This window comes from Mixophyes fleayi, chromosome 4, assembly GCF_038048845.1.
Source record: "Mixophyes fleayi isolate aMixFle1 chromosome 4, aMixFle1.hap1, whole genome shotgun sequence".
Taxonomy (NCBI): Eukaryota; Metazoa; Chordata; class Amphibia; order Anura; family Limnodynastidae; genus Mixophyes; species Mixophyes fleayi.
The window spans coordinates 281,252,805-281,273,153 of NC_134405.1; the positions used below are offsets into that span (position 1 = coordinate 281,252,805).

General features: G+C 38.5%; 1 protein-coding gene across 1 annotated transcript; it reads left to right on the forward strand.

Annotated features, from left to right (window-relative positions):
• The first annotated feature begins 1,741 nt into the window (after positions 1-1,741).
• On the forward strand, positions 1,742-20,047 carry PFDN1 (prefoldin subunit 1). Its single transcript, XM_075209795.1, has 4 exons — positions 1,742-1,843; positions 11,496-11,662; positions 16,159-16,243; positions 19,783-20,047. The coding sequence occupies exons 1-4, from the start codon at positions 1,811-1,813 to the stop codon at positions 19,864-19,866; spliced, it is 369 nt and encodes a 122-aa protein (XP_075065896.1). The 5' UTR covers positions 1,742-1,810; the 3' UTR covers positions 19,867-20,047.
• The last annotated feature ends 302 nt before the right edge of the window (positions 20,048-20,349 follow it).

A 20,349-nucleotide genomic window follows, 5' to 3' on the forward strand; every position in this document is an offset into this window, starting at 1 on the left:
ATTTATGAAGAATTGCCAAGCCAATTTATCATAAAAATGTCGCTGGGGCAGATGAACAACGCTCATCTCCCTGACCATAATGGCTGCCCGTGGAAAAAGTAGTCTCTGCGCATGTGTGAGCTGGCATGCTCAAACATGCATACTGGAAATGGAAGCCTGGGTCTTGGGCAGGCTGGGCTGGGGGGCATCTACCCCCCGTGCCGGTCCATAGTGGGCTACCTTAGGCTGGGTCACCTGCATTTTTTGCCTTTAATATAAGCTGCTAAGTCGAATCTTGCCCAGGGCCATCTAAACAACATTATGGGCCCCTGGGCAAAGCAGTGCCCTGGGACCCAAACCTACACAACGACTCGCTGGAATAAAAATGAAAATTATCGATAAAATTAAGTTTATATTACAAAAAGTCATAAATGGCCAACATACCCATAACACCACTCCACATGCCATCAAACCTAACTGAATACCCCTTGCATGCATCAGCTGCTTTTGTCCCCCTTCATGTGTCACACACACTGCCCTCCATTATGCTCCTGTTGGCCCCCCTTCATCATGCTTCTGGTTTTCCCTTGTATCAGAGTCGACACTGTGCCCTCCATAATGCTTATTTGTCCCCTTTCATCATGCTTCCGCCCGTTTCAGAAACTGTGCCCTACTATTCTTCTATTTGTCCCCCTTTACTTACCTTTCTATTGCCTTCTTCTCTGTTTTCTTTCTTCCTTGCTTGCTTCTTCGTCACGTTGTGGCTCCTCCATGCCGCGCTCCTCACTGAAAATGTCGGGCATAATGACGTCATGCCCGACATTCAGTGTGAGCGCAGCACGCAGGAGGGGACTAGGGAGGGAACGCAAATAGGTAAGTTTTGTTTTTTTTCTTTATTACTTCATAGCCCTACCTATGGGGCTCCCTTGCCCGAGGGGCCGTTGTGCAGTTGCCCAGCGTGCCCAATGGGAAAGACGGCCCTGGTCTTTTATTTGGGCTGATATTTGCCAGCCCTCCCCTGCTCGAGCTTTCAGTTCCAGATTCAACAGAAAAGAAGTTGTTTAAAAATAATATTTAAATAACTTTAAAAAAACCAGGAAAACGTTTTATTTTATGAATAAATCATTTTTTCCTTGCCTGTGGGCCCGATATGGGGTCCGCCAGAGGCAGTACTGGCCTTGTTGGCAGAACATGAGGAAGCTATGCCAGTGGCCCCCTGGCGAATGCTGTTGCCGGTGATAGCTACTGCCGTCCCAGGACAATGTTAAATAGTTTGAAGCCCTAAATTGGCTTTTCAATCTTTTATAAATAGACCCCAGAGTCTTTTAGTACATTTTGTCAAATGCTCGCAAAAGTACAACCCAACAAAGCTTTCAAATCGACTAACAACGGCAGTAATTGATATTTTTATTTTACTATTTGAAATACCAAGGGCTTTATCGTTACTTTAAAGATAATTAATAGCATCTAATTAGCAGTGATACAAACAGATTTTGTTCTCTGTGTACTAAAGGCATGTAACCTATGTTCAATGTACTACTACACGGCATACAACAGCTGTATCACTCAAATGACGGGGGTTATGTTGCTTCTTGCATGATTCGTGCTATATTAGATGTTTCTGTAAGTATTTCATCTCGCTATAGTTACAACTTCCAACGGAATAACGTCCATAAATCACTATACACCTCGTTGGATACCAGATTTCATTTGACTAACAGTAACCAGTAATGTGTCAGTTCAGTTGCCTGTAAACCAATCACAAGGAGTATTGTTGAGATGTCATAGGCACGGTAGTATCGCTCGACAATGCCATGGTAAGAGAAGCAACATGGCTACACCCGTGGATCTGGAGCTGAAAAAGGTAGATACAGAAATCGGTTTATTTGTAACACTAACAGTCCAATGTAGGAATTATTTATATTGGTTGTCTCTTATTTCATTCCAAAGCAACGGTAGGAATAGTACTAGCCTTTTGAGTATGATTAATTTATTCAATATTAAGGTTAGGATGCTGCGATGATTTAGGACATATATCATCGTTTTTTATATCGACATATACATTAATAATGTTATGGTTTACTACAGGCTTGAATGTAATTGTATGAGATGAGCATGTTTCATTAACTTTAATTTTTATCTACAGCGTTTGAAAGTAAACTTTTCAAATATTGTGCATTGTTCAGTTAAGCATAGTTATAAAAAGTAAAATGTCTAGTAACTATATCTTTCCATTTAATTGTTTTTGAATAGCTGTATATGCAAGACAGTGAGGCACATATATCAATGTTCGGCAAAAATGAAAAATAGTTATCAATCCTTATCGCATGGATAAGGATTGAACTATTTCTCAAATTTATGAAAAACAGATCACAGAAACAGCAGTTCCGATAAACTGCTGTTTCTGTGATAAAAAAAAAACATACTTACCCCGCCTCTTTGTAATGCGCTGTCTCCGGATCTCCTCCAGGTGTTCTTCGCTCCTCTTCATAGATCAACTGCGCATGTGCAGTTCGAAACTGCACATGCGCACAAACATCTCCGCTCTGTCTCTGCAACTATAGTAGCAGAGACAGAGCTGTGAGTGACAGGGAAGGATCATGTAATCCCTCCACGCATGCGCTGTCCAGCTCTGCTCTTCGGAGCAGAGCTGACAGCACTGACATTTTTCATTTATGATAAGCTGGCGTACATTATCATGACGAGTTTCCAAAAAGACTTTTTTTTTAGAATTTGTTAGATTGCGGCCGGGAGCAGTCACCATACTGTAGAATGGTGACTGCTCCACGATATCTGCTGCGATGCACCCTTCTTAAATATGCGGAGGACACAGAGGACCTTAATTTCATGGTAAGTGCACGATAGTGAACAACCGCGCTTTCTTAAATATGCCCCAGTGTCTCAGCAGGAGGTCTTGCACTGCTAAGTCTCACTTGATGATAATGCTTGATCACTTTCTTAGGCCCATATTATTAATGTGCGCATTGATAACACAGATTGTCGCTGCTTATCGTGGTACTAGAAAATCTGTTATGACTGCAATCTACTTACTAAATATCGCTGCGTCAGCCGAAAAAAAGAAGTCTTGCTGCTTCCCCGAAAAAAATTTTGGCCCATTAAATTGCTTCATAAATAATAATAATAATAATATTATCATCAGTTATTTATATAGCGCCACTAATTCCGCAGCGCTGAACAGAGAACGCATTCACATCGGTCCCTGCCCCATTGGAGCTTACAGTCTAAATTTCCTAACACACACAGACACTCTACAGTCTAAATTCCCTAAGATAGACAGAGACTAGGGTCAATTTTGATATTGGCCAATTAACCTACCAGTTTGTTTTTGGAGTGGTGGAGGAAACCGGAGCACCCGGAGGAAACCCACACAAGCACAGGGAAAACATACAAACTCCACACAGATAAGGCCATGGTCGGGAATCGAACTCATGTCCCCAGCGCTGTGATGCAGAAGTGCTAACCACTAAGCCACTGTGCTGCCCATAGGCCCATAACTACACTTGCCGTGAATCCACCGCAGTTTGAAGGATGCTTGAAATATATGAATGTTGCATCGATATCTGCTGCTTTGCATTTCATTTTGCTTTCTGTGCAGTCCCCATAAAAGACTATGGGGACTGCTTCTAAATGCAATTCAACAAGTTCCGAAAAAAAGACATTTTCGGAATCTTGCTATGTATCTTGCTTAACGTAATTGAAAACTTTTCTAGATGTCAGCTCTGCTGCGAAGAGAAGAGCTGGACAGCGCATGTGTGGAGGGATCATGTGAGGCAGCACAGTGGCTAAGTGGTTAGCACTTCTGCCTCACAGCACTGGGGTCATGAGTTCAATTCCCAACCATGGCCTTCTCTGTGTGGAGTTTGTATGTTCTCCCTGTGTTTGCGTGGGTTTCCTCCGGGTGCTCCATTTTCCTCCCACACTCCAAAAACATACAAGTAGGTTATTTGGTTGCTATCAAAATTTACCCTAGTCACTCTCTCTGTCTGTGTGTGTGTGTGTGTGTGTATGTTTGGAAATTTAGACTGTGAGCTCCAATGTGTCATGGACTGATGTGAATGAGTTCTCTGTACAGCGCTGCGGAATTAGTGGCGCTATATAAATTGATGGTGATGATGATGTTATCCCTCTCTGTCACATGAGTCAGTCGTCGGTCAGTGCAGTCTTTGTATGCATGCCCGATATTTCAGGTCAGCTAGGTGTTCAGGAGAATATGCTGTCATCTGAAGTTTTTTCGCAATGATCAGCCAGTGTAAAGGTAAGTGTTAAACGTCACAGGGACAGCAGTTTATCGTAACTGCTGTCCTTGCTGCAGTTTTATTTATAAATATGAAAGATAGTTTTTAATCCTTATCGCATTGATAAGGATTGAACTATTTTTCATATTATATGGTGCTACATCAATATGCCCCTTAGTGTGTCTCTGGTTCTGTGAACTGGCTTTGCAGCATGTCTTGGGCTTCCAGGTCCACTTGACCCAAAAAAAAGTTAAAAACATGTAAATATGTATTAAAATAAAAAAAATTCCCCATTTTCCTATTTGCAAAAAAGTTTTTTTCTATGAATATATCCTGTTGTCGCCATAATGAGATGGCAATAGTGAAAGGAGGATTGTGGCGAAACATGTACTGCCGCTATCCTTGTTAAGCTATTGAAGCCTTTGAAGCCCTATCTTCAGTGAAAACACAGATTTGCGCTAGAGATGGTTCTTTTTCCCCTCTTATATATAGACCCATTGGCTTCGCTCAGTGATCTTGATAATACAAATACCCATTATTTTCAATACAGGAAAAATTATTGGTCATTCAAGTGGCACAAAATAAAGGCAATTAGCCCTATTATTTGTATTGGGGATGGAAATGACTGTGATCCTGATAGTGATATTATCCAATACTTGTGAGGATCATTATGGGGCACAAAGGGAGATGTTGGAAGCCACATGGTGTGGGCCTGTGTATGCGGTAATCCTCAGACTGCAATACCAGTCTTCAGTAGAGCCAGACGTAGTCGGAACTGTTTGAACAGTCCTGTATTGTAATTTTATATTGAGTTAAAAAATATTTACAGCCATTTAGTAGACCACTTTATCTCTCTGGGCTGTTAAAGTTCTGAGCAGCTGGTTACGTTCAGCTACAAGTAACAAGTGGGTCTGGATTATGGGTAATTAACAATGCTAAGTGCACACCTATGTAAATATCTATTGCTGCTTTCTTTATCTATGTGCTAACAAGTTGAGTTCATTGCTGACCAGCTTTGTTGCACTTGGTTATGTTTTGTGTACTTTACTTATGCCTTGCATTATGGTACTACTGTCCTTTGTCTGAAGCAATATATAGTTGTACATAATTAAATGCGTAGATTCCTCTCACCTGGCTTTCATGTGCTGTGTTGTTAGATACACATGGCAACAGAATAATTTTGTTATGGTTATGGGCTCTTCATTGATTATGGTTGTTTTATGGTGCTTAAGCCATTTTCTGTACGCACATTCCTTTACCTGTGGTCTCGCAGTTATTTGATGAGTATGATACTGATGCTATCCATTTGTCATGGCATTTTTGTTTGCTAGATCTATATCCAATCAAGCATTTATGGGATAGTCTGAAATGACGTCTAAAGCTGGGTACACACTACACTGTTTTCGTCCAATAATCGGCTCAAACAGCCGACATGCGACCGCTCGTTCAAAAGTCGGGTCAGTGTGTGCAGTGACACGATGGTCGAAAGTCTGCCCAAATGGACGATTATCGTCTCATTTGGTTGGTCGTACCGTTTAATATTTTCGTTCCAATCTCGTTTCCGCTGTGTAGTGTGTATAAAGTTCCGACCGACCCACAACAGTGAGTACGAAATTACAGTCATTGCTCACGACAACATGGCCGTAAAAAGTCGCTAAAGGGACGTCCGCTCTTCCCTTTATCGTCCTAAACAAGGCTAGTGTGTATGCAGTCCATGGACCGAGTGATCGGAACATCGATCGCATGTAAAATCGCTCGGCATAAAAAGTTGGGCGCAATTTCTGTAGTGTGTACCCAGCTTTAGACAATGTTTTCCACCACAATCAAAGAAGTGATCGTTTGACTGATTTTCTTGTTGAAGAATTTTTCTATTGACACAAATGTTATGCTTGTATAGCAGTAATGGCCAACCATATGCTTTCAAGGGCCATGGCCCTCCATTCTTCAAAAGTGCTGCACATTACACTTAATCTCAGTAATAAAAAGTCAACCCTATTGCTTTGACATTTTTAATATGTACTTACCAGTAGTATTAAAATATATATTTATTTCATTCTCAGGGCGGATTTGCTTATATATGTGACTGAATTGTTTCCAGGCTACACAGTAGTAGGCTTCCCAATAGGATTTAATCTGACTATTATACTTGTTAATTATATTAATAGTGTAGTTTTTCAAGTTACTTATAATAAGGGAACAATCTTGAGGCTCTATATATTTATTTTTGTATTAGCTGTGGCACTTTATGCGAAGCTGATGATGAATATATCATCATTGAAATACATCATCATTGTATTAACTTATGGCTTGCATTCCACTGTGAAACACATGGCAGGGTGACTTTCGGTTTCTGGCAATATTCGGTGGATGGTGCATGTGGTGTTAGCATGCTAATAAACAGTTTATTTAAGTGTGGTGGGATTAGATGTTCAGGCTTTCCATACTGCTTCTCTGTTGAGAAAAGTCCCTTTGGTGATGGAAACGTCAACAATGTCTAAATTTGCCTGAATTCAGTATGTAAATCAAAATTCAGATTCTTAATGAAGTACTGGTGAGTGCCCTCTATTTTCTACTATATTTATGTGGTCATATATTGCCACTGAGGAAATGCACCCCCCACAACTGATATTCTGATTGTTGTGACTGCAAGCTTCTGTAACTTATATATTGCACTGATCAGCCACAACATTAAAACCCTCACCTTGAACTCTTTGTCATGTTCCTCAAACCATTCCTGAATAATCTGCAGTGTGGCAGGGCGTTTTAACCTACTGAAAGAGGCCACTGTCATCAGGGAATACCAACAGTGTTTAGGTAGGTGGTATGTGTGATAGTAACATTTACATGAATGCATGCACTCGAGGTTTCCCAGCAGAACATTGTCCAGAACATCACACTGCTTCCACCGGCTTGCCTGCTTTCCATAGTGCATCCCGGTCCCCAGATAAACAACACACAAGCATCCGGCCATCCACATGATATATAAGCCAACATGATTCATCAGACCAGGCCACCTTCTTCCATTGCTCCATGGTCCAGTTCTGGCGCTCACCTGCACATTGTAGGCACTTTCTGTGGTTGAGAGGGGTCGACATGGGCTCTCTTACCGATCTGTGGCTACACAGCCCTATACGCAGTAACCTGTGATGCATTGTGTGTTCTGACACCTTTCTATCATAGCAAGCACTGATCTGAGCAATTTGTGCTACAGTGGGATTGGACCAGGCAGGCTATCCTTCGTTCCCCATGCGCATCAATGATCCTTTGGCGCCCATGACCCTGTTGACAGTTCACCGGTTGTCCTTCCTTGGTTCTCTTTTGGTAGATAATAACCACTGTATGCCAGGAACACCTTACAAGACCTTCTGTTTTGGAGATTCTCTAACCCAATTGTCTAGCTATCACAATTTGGCCATTGCCAAAGTCGCTAAGATCCTTACGTGTGCCCATTTTTCCTGCTTCCGGCAGATCAACTTCAAGAACTGACTATTCACTTTCAGCCTAATATATCCCACCTCTTGAAGTACCATTGTAACAAGATAGTCCAATTAAGGTTTCTTATGACCAATCTAAAATGTAAGAAAGTTATTGAAACGCTTCCACTCTAACTCCAAAAACCAATGAAATTATGATGATTAAGGCAGAAGCTTTAATGGACGTGTTTCTTGCGCAATACAGACATAGTATGCCATTACATCCTGTGGTAAGCTGCAGATTCAGCACTATCATGTGATGAGATTGAGATTGCTGTCACTCACAAAATGGTGTGTGTGTGTGTGTATGTGTGTGTATGTGTATGTATATATATATATATATATATATATATATATATACACACATCTCTCACTGTACAACAGTTGGTGTACAGCTAACGTTTTACCACCAATGTCGTTTGAGGCAATAACAGTATAGAATGTTCAGGTTGCAGTGGTTAGCACATAGAGCTGGCATCCATACAATGGACAATTTCAGGCAGCAAGCAGGATCTGACTTTTTTGCGTTTCTGGTAATGGGGAATAGCTCTGGCTTGGGATACCATCTCACATGGCCGCTTAAACCGACATTTGATATGACGAACTGATGGAAACTGGATCCCTGCTCAATTTTCCTACAAAGTAACACCCCATCAGAAAGTTTGCATCTTATCTTTACACTCCTGCTATAGTGATCTTTCCTATACTGACTTGTATGGTGATGTGATGTCTGGGCTGTCCTGGTTCTATGTTTAACATACACTATATGGACAAAAATATTTGGACGCTTGACCCTTACAACGACAGGGACTGTAATGACATTGCATTCAAATACATATACTTTAATATGGAGTTGGTCCCCCTTTTTGCAGCGATAACAGCTTCCACTCTTCTTTCAAGGCTTTCCACAACATGTCGGAGTGTTTATGTGGGAATTTGTGCCCATTCATTCCGTAGAGCATTTATGAGGTCAAACAGTGATGTTGAACGAGAAGGCCTGGCTCGCAATCTCCGTTCCAGTTTGTAGCAAAGGGATCATTCCATGCCAGTTCACCCAGGCCATGACACTCACCGACTCAGATTTTCATGAAACTTGGTAAAGCTAATACTATGACATATCTACTAACCCATGTAAAATTTATATTCTCTTGGCCACATAGTTTCTGAGATATAGGGGGTCAAAGTTATGTAAAATTGCTCAGAAATGCCACTCCTGATTCTCTGTTTTTAGTTTGATAGGTCTAATAAAAAAATTCACATCTCCGTGCCTAATCCACATATAACTTTGAAATGTTTATACTTTGTCAATCACTTTTCACTTTTGCCTTATGGCAATGTGCTACCTCATGCTTGAAAAGGCATTTTTTGTCACCAAACTGTTCTTGGATGGTTGGGAGAAGTTGCTCTTGGAGGATGTTTTGGTACCATTCCTTATTCATGGCTGTGTTCTTAGGCAAAATAACAGTAACAGCTTTAACACCACGCTAATTCAGGGGGAATTAAATTCCCCCAATGATTTTTTTATGACTCTCAGACTCAGGCAAGATTGATAAAACTTTTTATTCTGGAATCCCCATATTGTGATTGACAAAGAATAAAAATTTCAAAGTGATATGTGTATTAGGCACGGAGATGTGAATTGTTTTATGAGACATATTGCACTAAAAATGGAGAATGAAGAGAGGCATTGCTGAGCAATTTTACATAACTTTGACCCCCTATATCTCAGAAACTATGAGGCCTAGATAATATTAATTTTACATGAATTAGTAGATATGTATAGTATCAAGTGTACCAAGTTTTATGTAAATCTGAGTCGGTGGGTGTCATAATGAAATTTTTCTGGGTGATTTGACATGGAATGACCCAAAGGTGTTCGATGGGGTTGAGGTCAGGCCTCTGTGCAGGCCAGTCAAGTTCTTCCATACCAAACTCATCAAACCATGTCTTTGTAGTCCTTGCTTTGTGCACTGGGGCACAGTCATGTTGGAATAGAAAAGGGCATTTTCCAAAATGAATTTGCATGCTGAAGCCTTAAGATTGTTCTTTAGTGGAGATAAGGGGCCTAGCCCAAAACCTGAAAAATAGCCCCATACCATTATCCTTCTTCCAGCAGACTTCACAGTTGGCATAATGCAGTTAGGCAGGTAACGTTTTCCCGGCATCCGCCAAACACAGACTCGCTTATCTGAATGCCAAACAGAGAAGCATGATTCGGCACTCCACAGAACACGTTTTCACTGCTCCACAGTCCAGTGTGTGCTTTACACCATTCCATCTGACGCTTGGCATTGGTCCTGGTGATGTGAGGCTTGCATGCAGCTGCCCAGCCATGGAAATCCATTCCGTTAAGTTCCCATCACACAGTTTTTGTGCTTCTATTTAATGGCAGTGGAAGTTCAGTACTCTTTAGCTATAGAATTAGAAGAGCATTGCCGACTTTTACGACCCATGCGCCTTAGCAGTCGGTCACCATGCTCTGTGATTTTACGTGGTCTTCTGCTTCATGGCTAAATTGCTGTTGTTCCTAAAACGCTTCCACTTTCTAATAATATCACTTACAGTTGACCGTGGAATATCCAGCAGGGGTGAAATTTCATGGACCGTCTTATTGCAAAGGTGGCAACCTACCACAGTACCATGCTTGAAGTCACTGAGCTCTTCAGAACAATCCGTTTTGTATCACAAATGTTTGAAAATTGAGACTGCATGATCAGATGCTTGATTTTACCTCTGGCAACTGGTCTGATTGAAACGCCTCAATTCAATAATTAACAGGTGTAGCCAAATACTTTCTCCATATAGTGTATATTTGTTCCCAGACAATAGGTCTTACTGTGAACATAACCAAATTGTGTGAGTTTGGAGGCAATCTGAAAAGTTCATTAAGTCCCAGTGATTAAACAATAGGGCCATATTGTCTTCGGCACCCACCTGGCTATACTTTAAGTAACCCTTGGATAAAATTCATGCAACCATAAACTTTGTTTTACAGATTTTAACAAGTTTATTAACTTTTATAAATACACAATAGCACATACAAATCTGTATTTAGTTATCGTACAATGCATGTATATTTTGCAGTTATAGGCAGGAGAAAGGGTGTGGCGAAATGTTCCTCGGGGTCCTCAATTTGGCCACCCTGTTTTCTTTCTCTAGTGTGTGTGTCAGTTATATACTCATCACACAATCATAAATCTACTGTATTCTCTTATAGGGGCATATTTTATTCCATTGGAAAACCCAACTTATAATAGGCCAATAATGTGTTTTGTCTTTTCTGTATTTGGCCATGAAATTTTGCACGTAAATACGTGGCTGGCAGTGGTGGCACCTGATTGCAGTGCCAGAGATATCAGCCACTTCATTGTTACTAAAGTAGTAGGTCTGCTTCCTCCTTCAGTTACAGTCCTCCTGGCCCTGTCTCTCCATTGGTTCTGATGCAGAAGAGCCAATGGAGAGGTTGAGAGAAACTGATTGTAAGTGGAGAAAGTAACAGAGCCGTCAGTATAGTATAATAGTGCTGTGATTGCTTAATCCTGTTTAACACTTAATTGCATCTAATAGTCCAAACAAAAAGCTGAGTGATTCTACCAAAATAGATAATGTAATAACAGATTTGCCTTTATTTTTCTGCATATTAAGTTAATATGGAAGTTCCATATGTGCACTGCACATGTGTAATACTTGTGCTACTGGTTTCTCTCTTTTTTTTTTTTTTTTCTCACCATATAATGTTATTAATGGTATTGTATGAATAACCTCAATATATAAATATACATTGCAGGCTTTTACAGAACTTCAGGCCAAAGTAATGGATACACAACACAAGGTGAAAGTGGCTGATCTACAGATTGAGCAATTAAACAGAACAAAGAAGCATGCCCATCTTACCAATGGTGAAATTAAGCTCTTGCCTGATACAACTCCAATGTATGAAGGTGTGGGAAGGATGTAAGTAAAGTCCCCCCCCCCCCCCCCAATTATATGTATATTTTCAAATAGTAATATAAAAATGTTAGAATTTTAAGGAATATGGGCATTTAACACAGCAGGATGTGCACTGAATGGCTACAAAAGTAATATTGACTAAAAGGGTTTTTGTGTCACATGAAGAGTAATTGCAGACTACTTTGGGGTGGGATCCTTAAAATCTAACCTTTCGGCTTATGTGGATTCCTATTTACAACCTTTGACTACCTCCTTACGCTCTCATTTACGGGACACTACCCATTTTCTGAGTCTCATTGGTCAACTGAAATGGTACCCCAGTTTTATCTTTACCACATGCGATGCTCAGTTGCTCTAAACGAATATCCCCCACGACTTAAAGTGGTCACTTATTTTCTAGACCATCAAAATACAATATCTTTTGTACAGCAACAATTCATTCTGTCATCCATATCATTTATACTATCCCATAATTATTTTTTATTTGACAAATGTTTTTACTTACAAATCCATGGCACAGGAATGGGGATCAGGTTCGCCCCGAGCTTCGTCAATCTCTAAATGGGCTTCTTTGAAGAGGCGTACATTTGGAGCGCGAGTTCACAGTGAACCTGGTCCTCTACATGAGATACATAGATGACCTCTTTTTTGTATGGAAGGGGGATTCATCAACAGTTTCTGACCTTATTACTCATTTTAAATAGAATGTCCTACAAATGTAAGATTATAGGGATTTCGAATACCTCACCCATTGATTTTCTTGATATTACTCTTAAAATTGTAGACAATTGTATTGAGACTTTTCGAAAAGAAGTTGATTCTAACAACCATATTCATTTTCGAAGTAACCGCCAAAAAGGTTGGTTTAAATATATCCCCTCAGGTCAATTAAGGAGATTACGTAGAAATTGTTCCAATGATAATATATTTAAAGAACAAGCGCAAACATTAATAGAGGCATTTAAATAAAAAGAATACCCGATTCCGTTACTAGAGCATGCATTACAAAACTCACTCTCCGTACGGAGAAAAGATTTATTAACCACAGAAAAACCTTAAAAAAACTAACATGTTGCTGTTTGATCATCACCCATTATTTATCTCTAGATACAATAGAAGCTCTAACAAGATAAAGGACATCATTAATCAGAATTATGGTATCTTATCTTTAAATCCTCTATTGAGTTCCTCACTGGATACTCGAGCCAGAGTAATTTTTAAAAAAGCAAAGAATTTGGAAAACTTTTCGTGCTCCAAGCCATTATATAAAATCTCTAGGTTGTTTCAAATGTGGTGCTACTAAATGTACTACTTGTAAATGTATTGATTGTATAAACTCATTTGAATCTTTATCCACTAAAGATAGGTTTTGTATAAAATCATATATCAACTGCAACACAGATTATATGATGTATATTGCTCTATTGTCCATGTGGATACCAATATATTGGTTGAACCACTTGCAAATTAAAAATACAATACTTAGGACATAGGCGCAATATAAGGATACAAAAAGCAGATCATAGTGTCTCTGTATTTTGAGGATTTTCATAATGTTAACCCAATGGGCCTTAGATTGATAGGATTTGAGCATCTCCCCTACTGCGAGAGGAGGTGATAATTTCAGACACCTGTGTCTAAGAGAAACGTATTGGATTCATTGTCTAAACACACTAAGACCAGAGGATCTAAATGAATGCACAGACTGAACTTTTTTTGATTTCTCATCCCGCATATTTGTATTTAGTTTTGATATATTAATATTATTGTTCATAGTATTATTATTGATTAGTTTTTCAAGCCATTTAATTGTATTCATATATTGGGTATGTTGTACATCTTTTGAAGTGTTTCATATGTTTAACTATGAGGACCTGGACTACCCATGATTTGAACTCTACACTATTGGTATACTGAACTGATACCTTACCATCTGAGTGAATTTCTTATATTTATAGCTGTTTTAGCTATATACCATTGGAATAGATTATTACTATAAAGGTTTATTATATGTGAATTTTTTGTCATAAAGAACTAGAAAAATGATTAATTTCTTTCATAAGTAATCAATTCTGGTATGTTGATAATTAAGAATATGCTAAATGTATTATAGATCAGATTAATATGTACCTCCATGATCTTACAAAATGATCATTTGTATGAATGTATAATATATTGGTCATATAATATTGAGGTCCTCGATGCACTTGTTTTTGTCATAATAATTTTTGAACTTTTAATGTCGCATTCCCTATTTCTCCCTTTCTTTGTTAATCTGTATTTGTAAATGCAATCCCTGATTGTTCTCATCATGTAACCAATTACCAAGTGCTTGATTGATTGTGCACCTGAATAAATAGAACCTTTGTATTCACCTTAAAACTTATGTCCTTCTGATGAAAGTGCTGCTCGCACAGAAACGCGTGAAGGCTGATTCAATAACCTGCCAATATTGGAATACTGGAATTTGGAACTTTTTATTGTGTGTGTGCAAGACCTCTGAATTCATATTATCAGTGCTTCACCTGCTACTTAAATATCATATACATTGTGGAGAATCCTCTGTGTGAAGGGAATCCACACCACTCAGTCATGTGATTGGGACTGTAAACTTCTAACTCGCAGGGCAACATTGAAGTGTCCATAATTCACCAAGTGGAACCGAGCGCAAGGTGATGCATCAGCTTAGTGTGGGGACTGATCTAAATAGCCGTTTATAGCCGTAATATACTTTAACAACGCTGTGCAGAAATATCATTTATATTGCTACTATCTGGCTCCTCGAGTTATAATAATTGTACAGTGCCCTTTTTAGCAACTGAGGTGAAACTAAACAGAGACTGTTTTATTTCCTAATATACCATCAGACCAGGTCATATTTACTGCATGCCATTCCAGTAATCAACACTTTATTTATATGCTTCATGCAATTGTGTTTCTTTTTATCAAGGTTTTTAAATCTAAATGTATCTGTTTATATCGGTTTTTAAGAATAAATAATTTACTGTTTATTGTGAATGGGAATGCGACTATTTTTACTTAATGCTTATTTCTAGCGCAGTCACTATACACTTTATAGTATTTGTGCATAGAATGGGGCTTTTAAATTATACATCTTGCTTGGATGATAAGATTATTATTCTGACCCGTTACTATAAATGTATGCTATTAGCACAGTTCTCATTTCCTTTACCTTTATGAATGTTATTTATAAGCAACTTTAAGTATTTGCATCACAATATGTCAATATATGCTTTTAATATCTATTGTATGGCCCCTGTCTCCTTTCCCAAACACTGACTTTTCAGTGTTGTTGTTTTAATTACTATGCACTTGAACACTTGCAAAATTGTAGCAAAAAATGTATTTTAACGACGGTAGATTTTTTTTGTAGTTTTTTTGTAACTTTCATTTAGAACGCAGTACTGAAAAGACTGCTTGAAGTATGTCTAGTGCTTTAATAAAGTGTAAGGTATGACCAGCAATTTTTATATATATATTACATGTTATCCGGTACTGATATCAAAACATGTTTTATTTTAGAGTTTAAATGTGGTTTTCTGCCATGTGTGTAACTGTCTAGCAATTCAAAACATTGGAAATGATGCTATTTTTATTACTTTAGGTAACATAATAGAGGTATTGGAAAGTAACGGATATTAATAGCCCTGTGACTCATAGGTTGAAACATATACTACAAAATGTGTCTGAGTAGAAACACTTTTTATATTTCTAGAAGGGCAGGCAGAATTTTGAACTACAGATTCCCAAAAAAGGTTGACTGCTTGGATGACGTTAATAATAATAATAATAATAATAATATTTCCTTTTTTATTATTTTTTATTTAAAAGTGTAACTCCACTTTCATTTAATCTAAAGCACTGACTTACATGGCTTTTTTTACTTGGTTAAATATGTTGGTGCTTAAAGCTTTCTGTTCTTAGTAGCCCAGTGGCTTTGAGTTGTGTTCACTTGCAGTTCAAAAGGTTTTCTTGACCAACTTGAAAAAAACCTTGATCAACCAGGTAGACTGGTCACACCCTGGGTTGTATTTGCATGAAAAAAACGCAAGTTCAAACTGCATGTGAAACTAAATATAAATGTTATGTGATTTGCAAATGTCCTGATCTCCAGCGGCGCCAAGTTTTTGTATTTATTTCATTGGGGTTTAGGCTATAGAAATGAATGGGAGAAGCTACCTACATTAAAAAAAACAATAAATCAAGCACCATGCTATTTTCCCCAAATTACTCAACGGGCCATAGTTTATACAGCAAGGTTGACAAAAGGCAGGCATTGGGTCCCCATGCTAGAGTGGACACCAGCCACATTTGGTTCTCACTATTAATATAGAAATTTGCAGCATGGGTGGGCCTGCCAAAAACGGCCACTGTGATATATTGGTCATATTTATGTATTATTGAATCAAACAATGTTAATGTTTTATTTAATGTTAATTTGATTCATTTTGGTAATATAAATATATTTTCTTTTCTAGGTTTGTTCTTCAAACTAAAGAAAAAATTCACAGCCAATTACTGAATAAACAAAAAGTTGCTGATGAGAAGATTGCAGAGATAGAGGTTTGTATTCTACCCACCCACTATGTATGTAGTATGTCCTGAAATACTTTTGGCTTTACTCGGCTTTTGGTGTCCAGTAGGAAACCCATTGTGTCTGCTTGAGAGATATGTAGTTAATATCAAGCATATTATTGCAAGGTTGAGATCCTTGCATGACTCATTTATAATCAGGATAAAACTTAACATATTGAGGACGGTGGATTTTTGTTTTAGTATATTTAATATGCTCCTTTCTGTTTTCATCACTACTTCAGTTACAGCATACTAGCTCCATATGGAAAAACTAATCAGTTCTGGATTAGGTTGTGGAACTTCCTGCTAGCACTACTAATTTATGTGTCTGGATTTCAATTGTTATGGTAATTTTAGGCATGTTTGTATACTTACTGTAGGTAAACACAATTCAGAGCCACTAGGCTACTAAGCACAGAAAGCTTTAAGCAGTAATAGAGAGCATGAGGACACGTTGTATACTTGCCATTCGGACACAAAATTACTATATAGAAATAAAATGAAAGAAAAAAAATAAGGTCCATATCCATTAAAATGTTTTATTGTAAGAAAAAACAGTAATAAATATGTTGTGTTGGTTCCTTACAGCAAATTATATTTTAGCATAGACTTTTATTTAATAATCTTAGTGCAATACAGTTTGTTTGAATAACTGCGTGTGTGAGGATATGAGGGGTTAATTCGACACCACCATTGTTGCACCTCTTTTCTCACAAAAGTGGAGTGTGATCAGTATATTGTTTAGCCCTGTTACCCTGCCCCCCTCCCCAGATCCCCAGTTATGTTTTAAGTAATTATACAGTGTATTAATATGTGCATATACTGTGCCTGAATGTTAAATTCAAAAATATCTTAGAGTCACAGCCATCCTGGGTAAGATTGAGCGTTTGCAGACTAGCAAGGGATAGATGAACCCGAGAACAATACCCCTGATAATTAAATCACCTTTTATTAAACTTCTGCAGCTAAGATCCAGGACCATACTCTTGCTAATGTAATCACAATTGATTAGGTTCCTTTCAGGAGATCCTTTGTATGAACATGGAATCTGTAGACAGCATGGAGCCTCCACTATCAAGGGGTCTGATACAAAGATGGGCAGAATCTGAGCCATGTCCCAGCCCCCAGTGTTAGTCCAGTCATTATGCCAGAGTTAATCACATCCCCACTGATTAGGCTCTTTTGTTTGAAAACTAGGAAATTGCCTTGATAATTTCATCAACAGTGATTCAGACTTCTCTTGAGAGACACAAAGTGTAAACTTAATATCCTCAGACAGCGTGGACCTGCTGCTGAAGTGATGGAGATTGGATTGGGGACTATATAAAGAATACATGCTGCTGCATCAATAACACACTCTGCCACCTGGAAGAACTGAGTGTCAAGGCAGGTGCTGAGTTACAGTAGCATATGGACTAGCTGAAGATTGGATCACTACAGAAGAACTGAGAGGATCACCATTTCCTTTCCTTCTGGAATCTCTGCAGGTCTTGTGGATCTGTGTGTCCTCCAAAATTGGAAAGACAATGAAGCAGGACAGCTGACTGCTGCACAGCAGTGCCAGGGTAGAAGCCTCCACAGAGGTGATACCCCAGGGTGGCTAATAGAATTACCTGTATAGTTTTGCATTTGTATCCCTTGTGTGATGCATGTCCCATCTACCGTAGTATGAGTTTGAAAACCATTTTTTGAAAGTGATATCGCTTTTGGTATTTTCTATTTCTAAACGTAATGCATATTATTATCCAGATATTTACCTGGGTGTCAGAGTGTTCCCATGTCCACTGTAATGAAGTAAAAATGGCCTGTAGGTGCTTGTGAAATTTGGTAGGCACAATGACATTCTGGAAGATCGTGGAATCACCCAGTCCTGGTTAGCAGAACCGTGTAAAGCTGTAGGGGAATGTACATAAGGTGCATTCTGGGACAGTCTTTTTTTTTTTTTTGACACATGTATTCCAATGTTGGCAAGCCATACGAGGTTCTGAGGGTGGCAAGAGTACTGACATGGTGGAAATGCGGGCACCTGATGAGTAGTACCATGTGTTGGGCCAAACCCCTCAAGTGGGATCCTAGAGGGATGACCCTGGTATTGTGGTCTCCGGGTACACCCTGAGAGCCAAATAAAGGACTGAGTCCTTGGATGTAGTGTTCTCCGTGCAGGGACTCCATATGAGTGCGTGGGTGAAGCACAGGCTGGGAGAGGGGTTGTACACCCCATCAACAATACAGAGTGTAAGGATCGGGTGAGCTGCAGCAGTGACAGTGTTACCCACTCTTAACATTTATTTACAAGCAGCAAATGTATACCACATGCTGACCTGCCAAGTGACATATAGTGTTAAATTATGCATATGTTATATAATCGCACAGTCATCCCAGCACTGCACTGTAAAAAATAAAATAAAAAATAAAATAAAAAATCGGAGAAGCACTAAAGAAAGCCTTGTGATTACTTTCTCAATGCTAAGGAAGTTCCTCATACTGAACTCTTGAGTTCAGTAAAAATGAAAACCTCCAACATTATGAAATTAAACAAATATTAAATTAAGTTAGACTTCTTCCTAAGATGTAGCCAGTCGGTCAACAGAAGAAACTTGGCTGAATACCACTGGGCGGCAGGTTTTTTTTTCATTTGTTTTTCAAAAACCCTTTAGCTCTTGTGTTATTTGCTCAGAGAGAAGGGATTGGTGGGTAGCACACATAGTATACTAATCATTCACAGGGAAGGACAGATTTCTATGTGTTGATATATATATATATATATATATATGTGTGTGAATAGTGGTTAACAAAAGCAGCAAGTGGTCTGCGTATCTTGTATCGCTTTGATGCCGGATAAGGGTTATGGAAAGTAGGCAGAACGTAAAGGACGCCTGGATCAGTAATGCGCAACCTGTAGACCTCTAGCCTTCAAAAGGTCCATGCATTACTGTATATCTCCGTAATAAGTTAAAACTACATTTGCTCTATTAGGGTCTGCTATGGTACAGTGAGGTGCCCAGCATTGTGTTCCATGTTCAAGATGTACTCTAACTAGTAACTTATGCACAGGTAATACTATGTTTGCATCACATGCATTTATCCCCTTTTTTTATGCAGCCCAGGATTTAATTCGCATTTGGAGCTGCTACTTGACATTGTGCTTAATACTCGACTTTCTGTCAGCTGGTATTATAAAGTCCATTTCCATCTCTGCTTTTGGACAATTATATATTTTATATGTAAAGTGTAATTAGCTACCATAGCCTATGCATAACCGTACATCTAATTACATTAGATTTCATTTTTTTTAAAAAAAATATAAAATCTGAATATTTGTATTGCAAGTTGTCAAGGGGGTTTAATGTTAGTAAATATATCAAAGTGTACTACCGTCACTTACAGTTCTTGCTCTAATGCACAGAACGTAGACCACTAGGTCTGCTGGGAAAAGGCACAATGTAGCCCCTAAATGTATTAAAGAATCATGGCACACTTTTTAGATGCTATATTTTACTAATGTTTTTTTTTTCTCTGTTTTCCAGCAGAAAAAGTCTTATCTGGAACGAAGTGTGAAAGATGCTGAAGATAACATTAGAGAAATGTTGATGGCCAGAAAAGCACATTAGCAATGTTAGCAATTCGTATATATTGTTCCTCTCAATGTGGAGTATTTACATTATTTGGAAGCGTTTCATTTTGTCAAATATAGGCACTGTTGTTTGTGCTTTTATTACACTTTGTTTACATTAAGTTCCTGCCTGCATGTATACATTATGTTTAAATTTACCAGTAAACACTTTCATTGAATATTGTGAGTGTCTTGGGTTTTTATTCATTGTTAAGTTACTGTATTAATTTTTAAAGACTAATCAGGAGCAAAATCAAAACCCAATTTGCTATGTCTTTAATAAAATTGCAGTTTTAAAAAAACTAACAGCAAACTACTGCTTGGTAAATATACATCTCTCTCTGGGTCTCAATGGCCCATTCAGTTACACATTCTGGCTAATTTTAGGTCAGATTTCAAGTGAGTTTTCTTCAACAAATCTTTTTGCCACCTTCCCATAAAATTAAGATTTATGAACTATCCAGGCTATTTTTGTCACTTG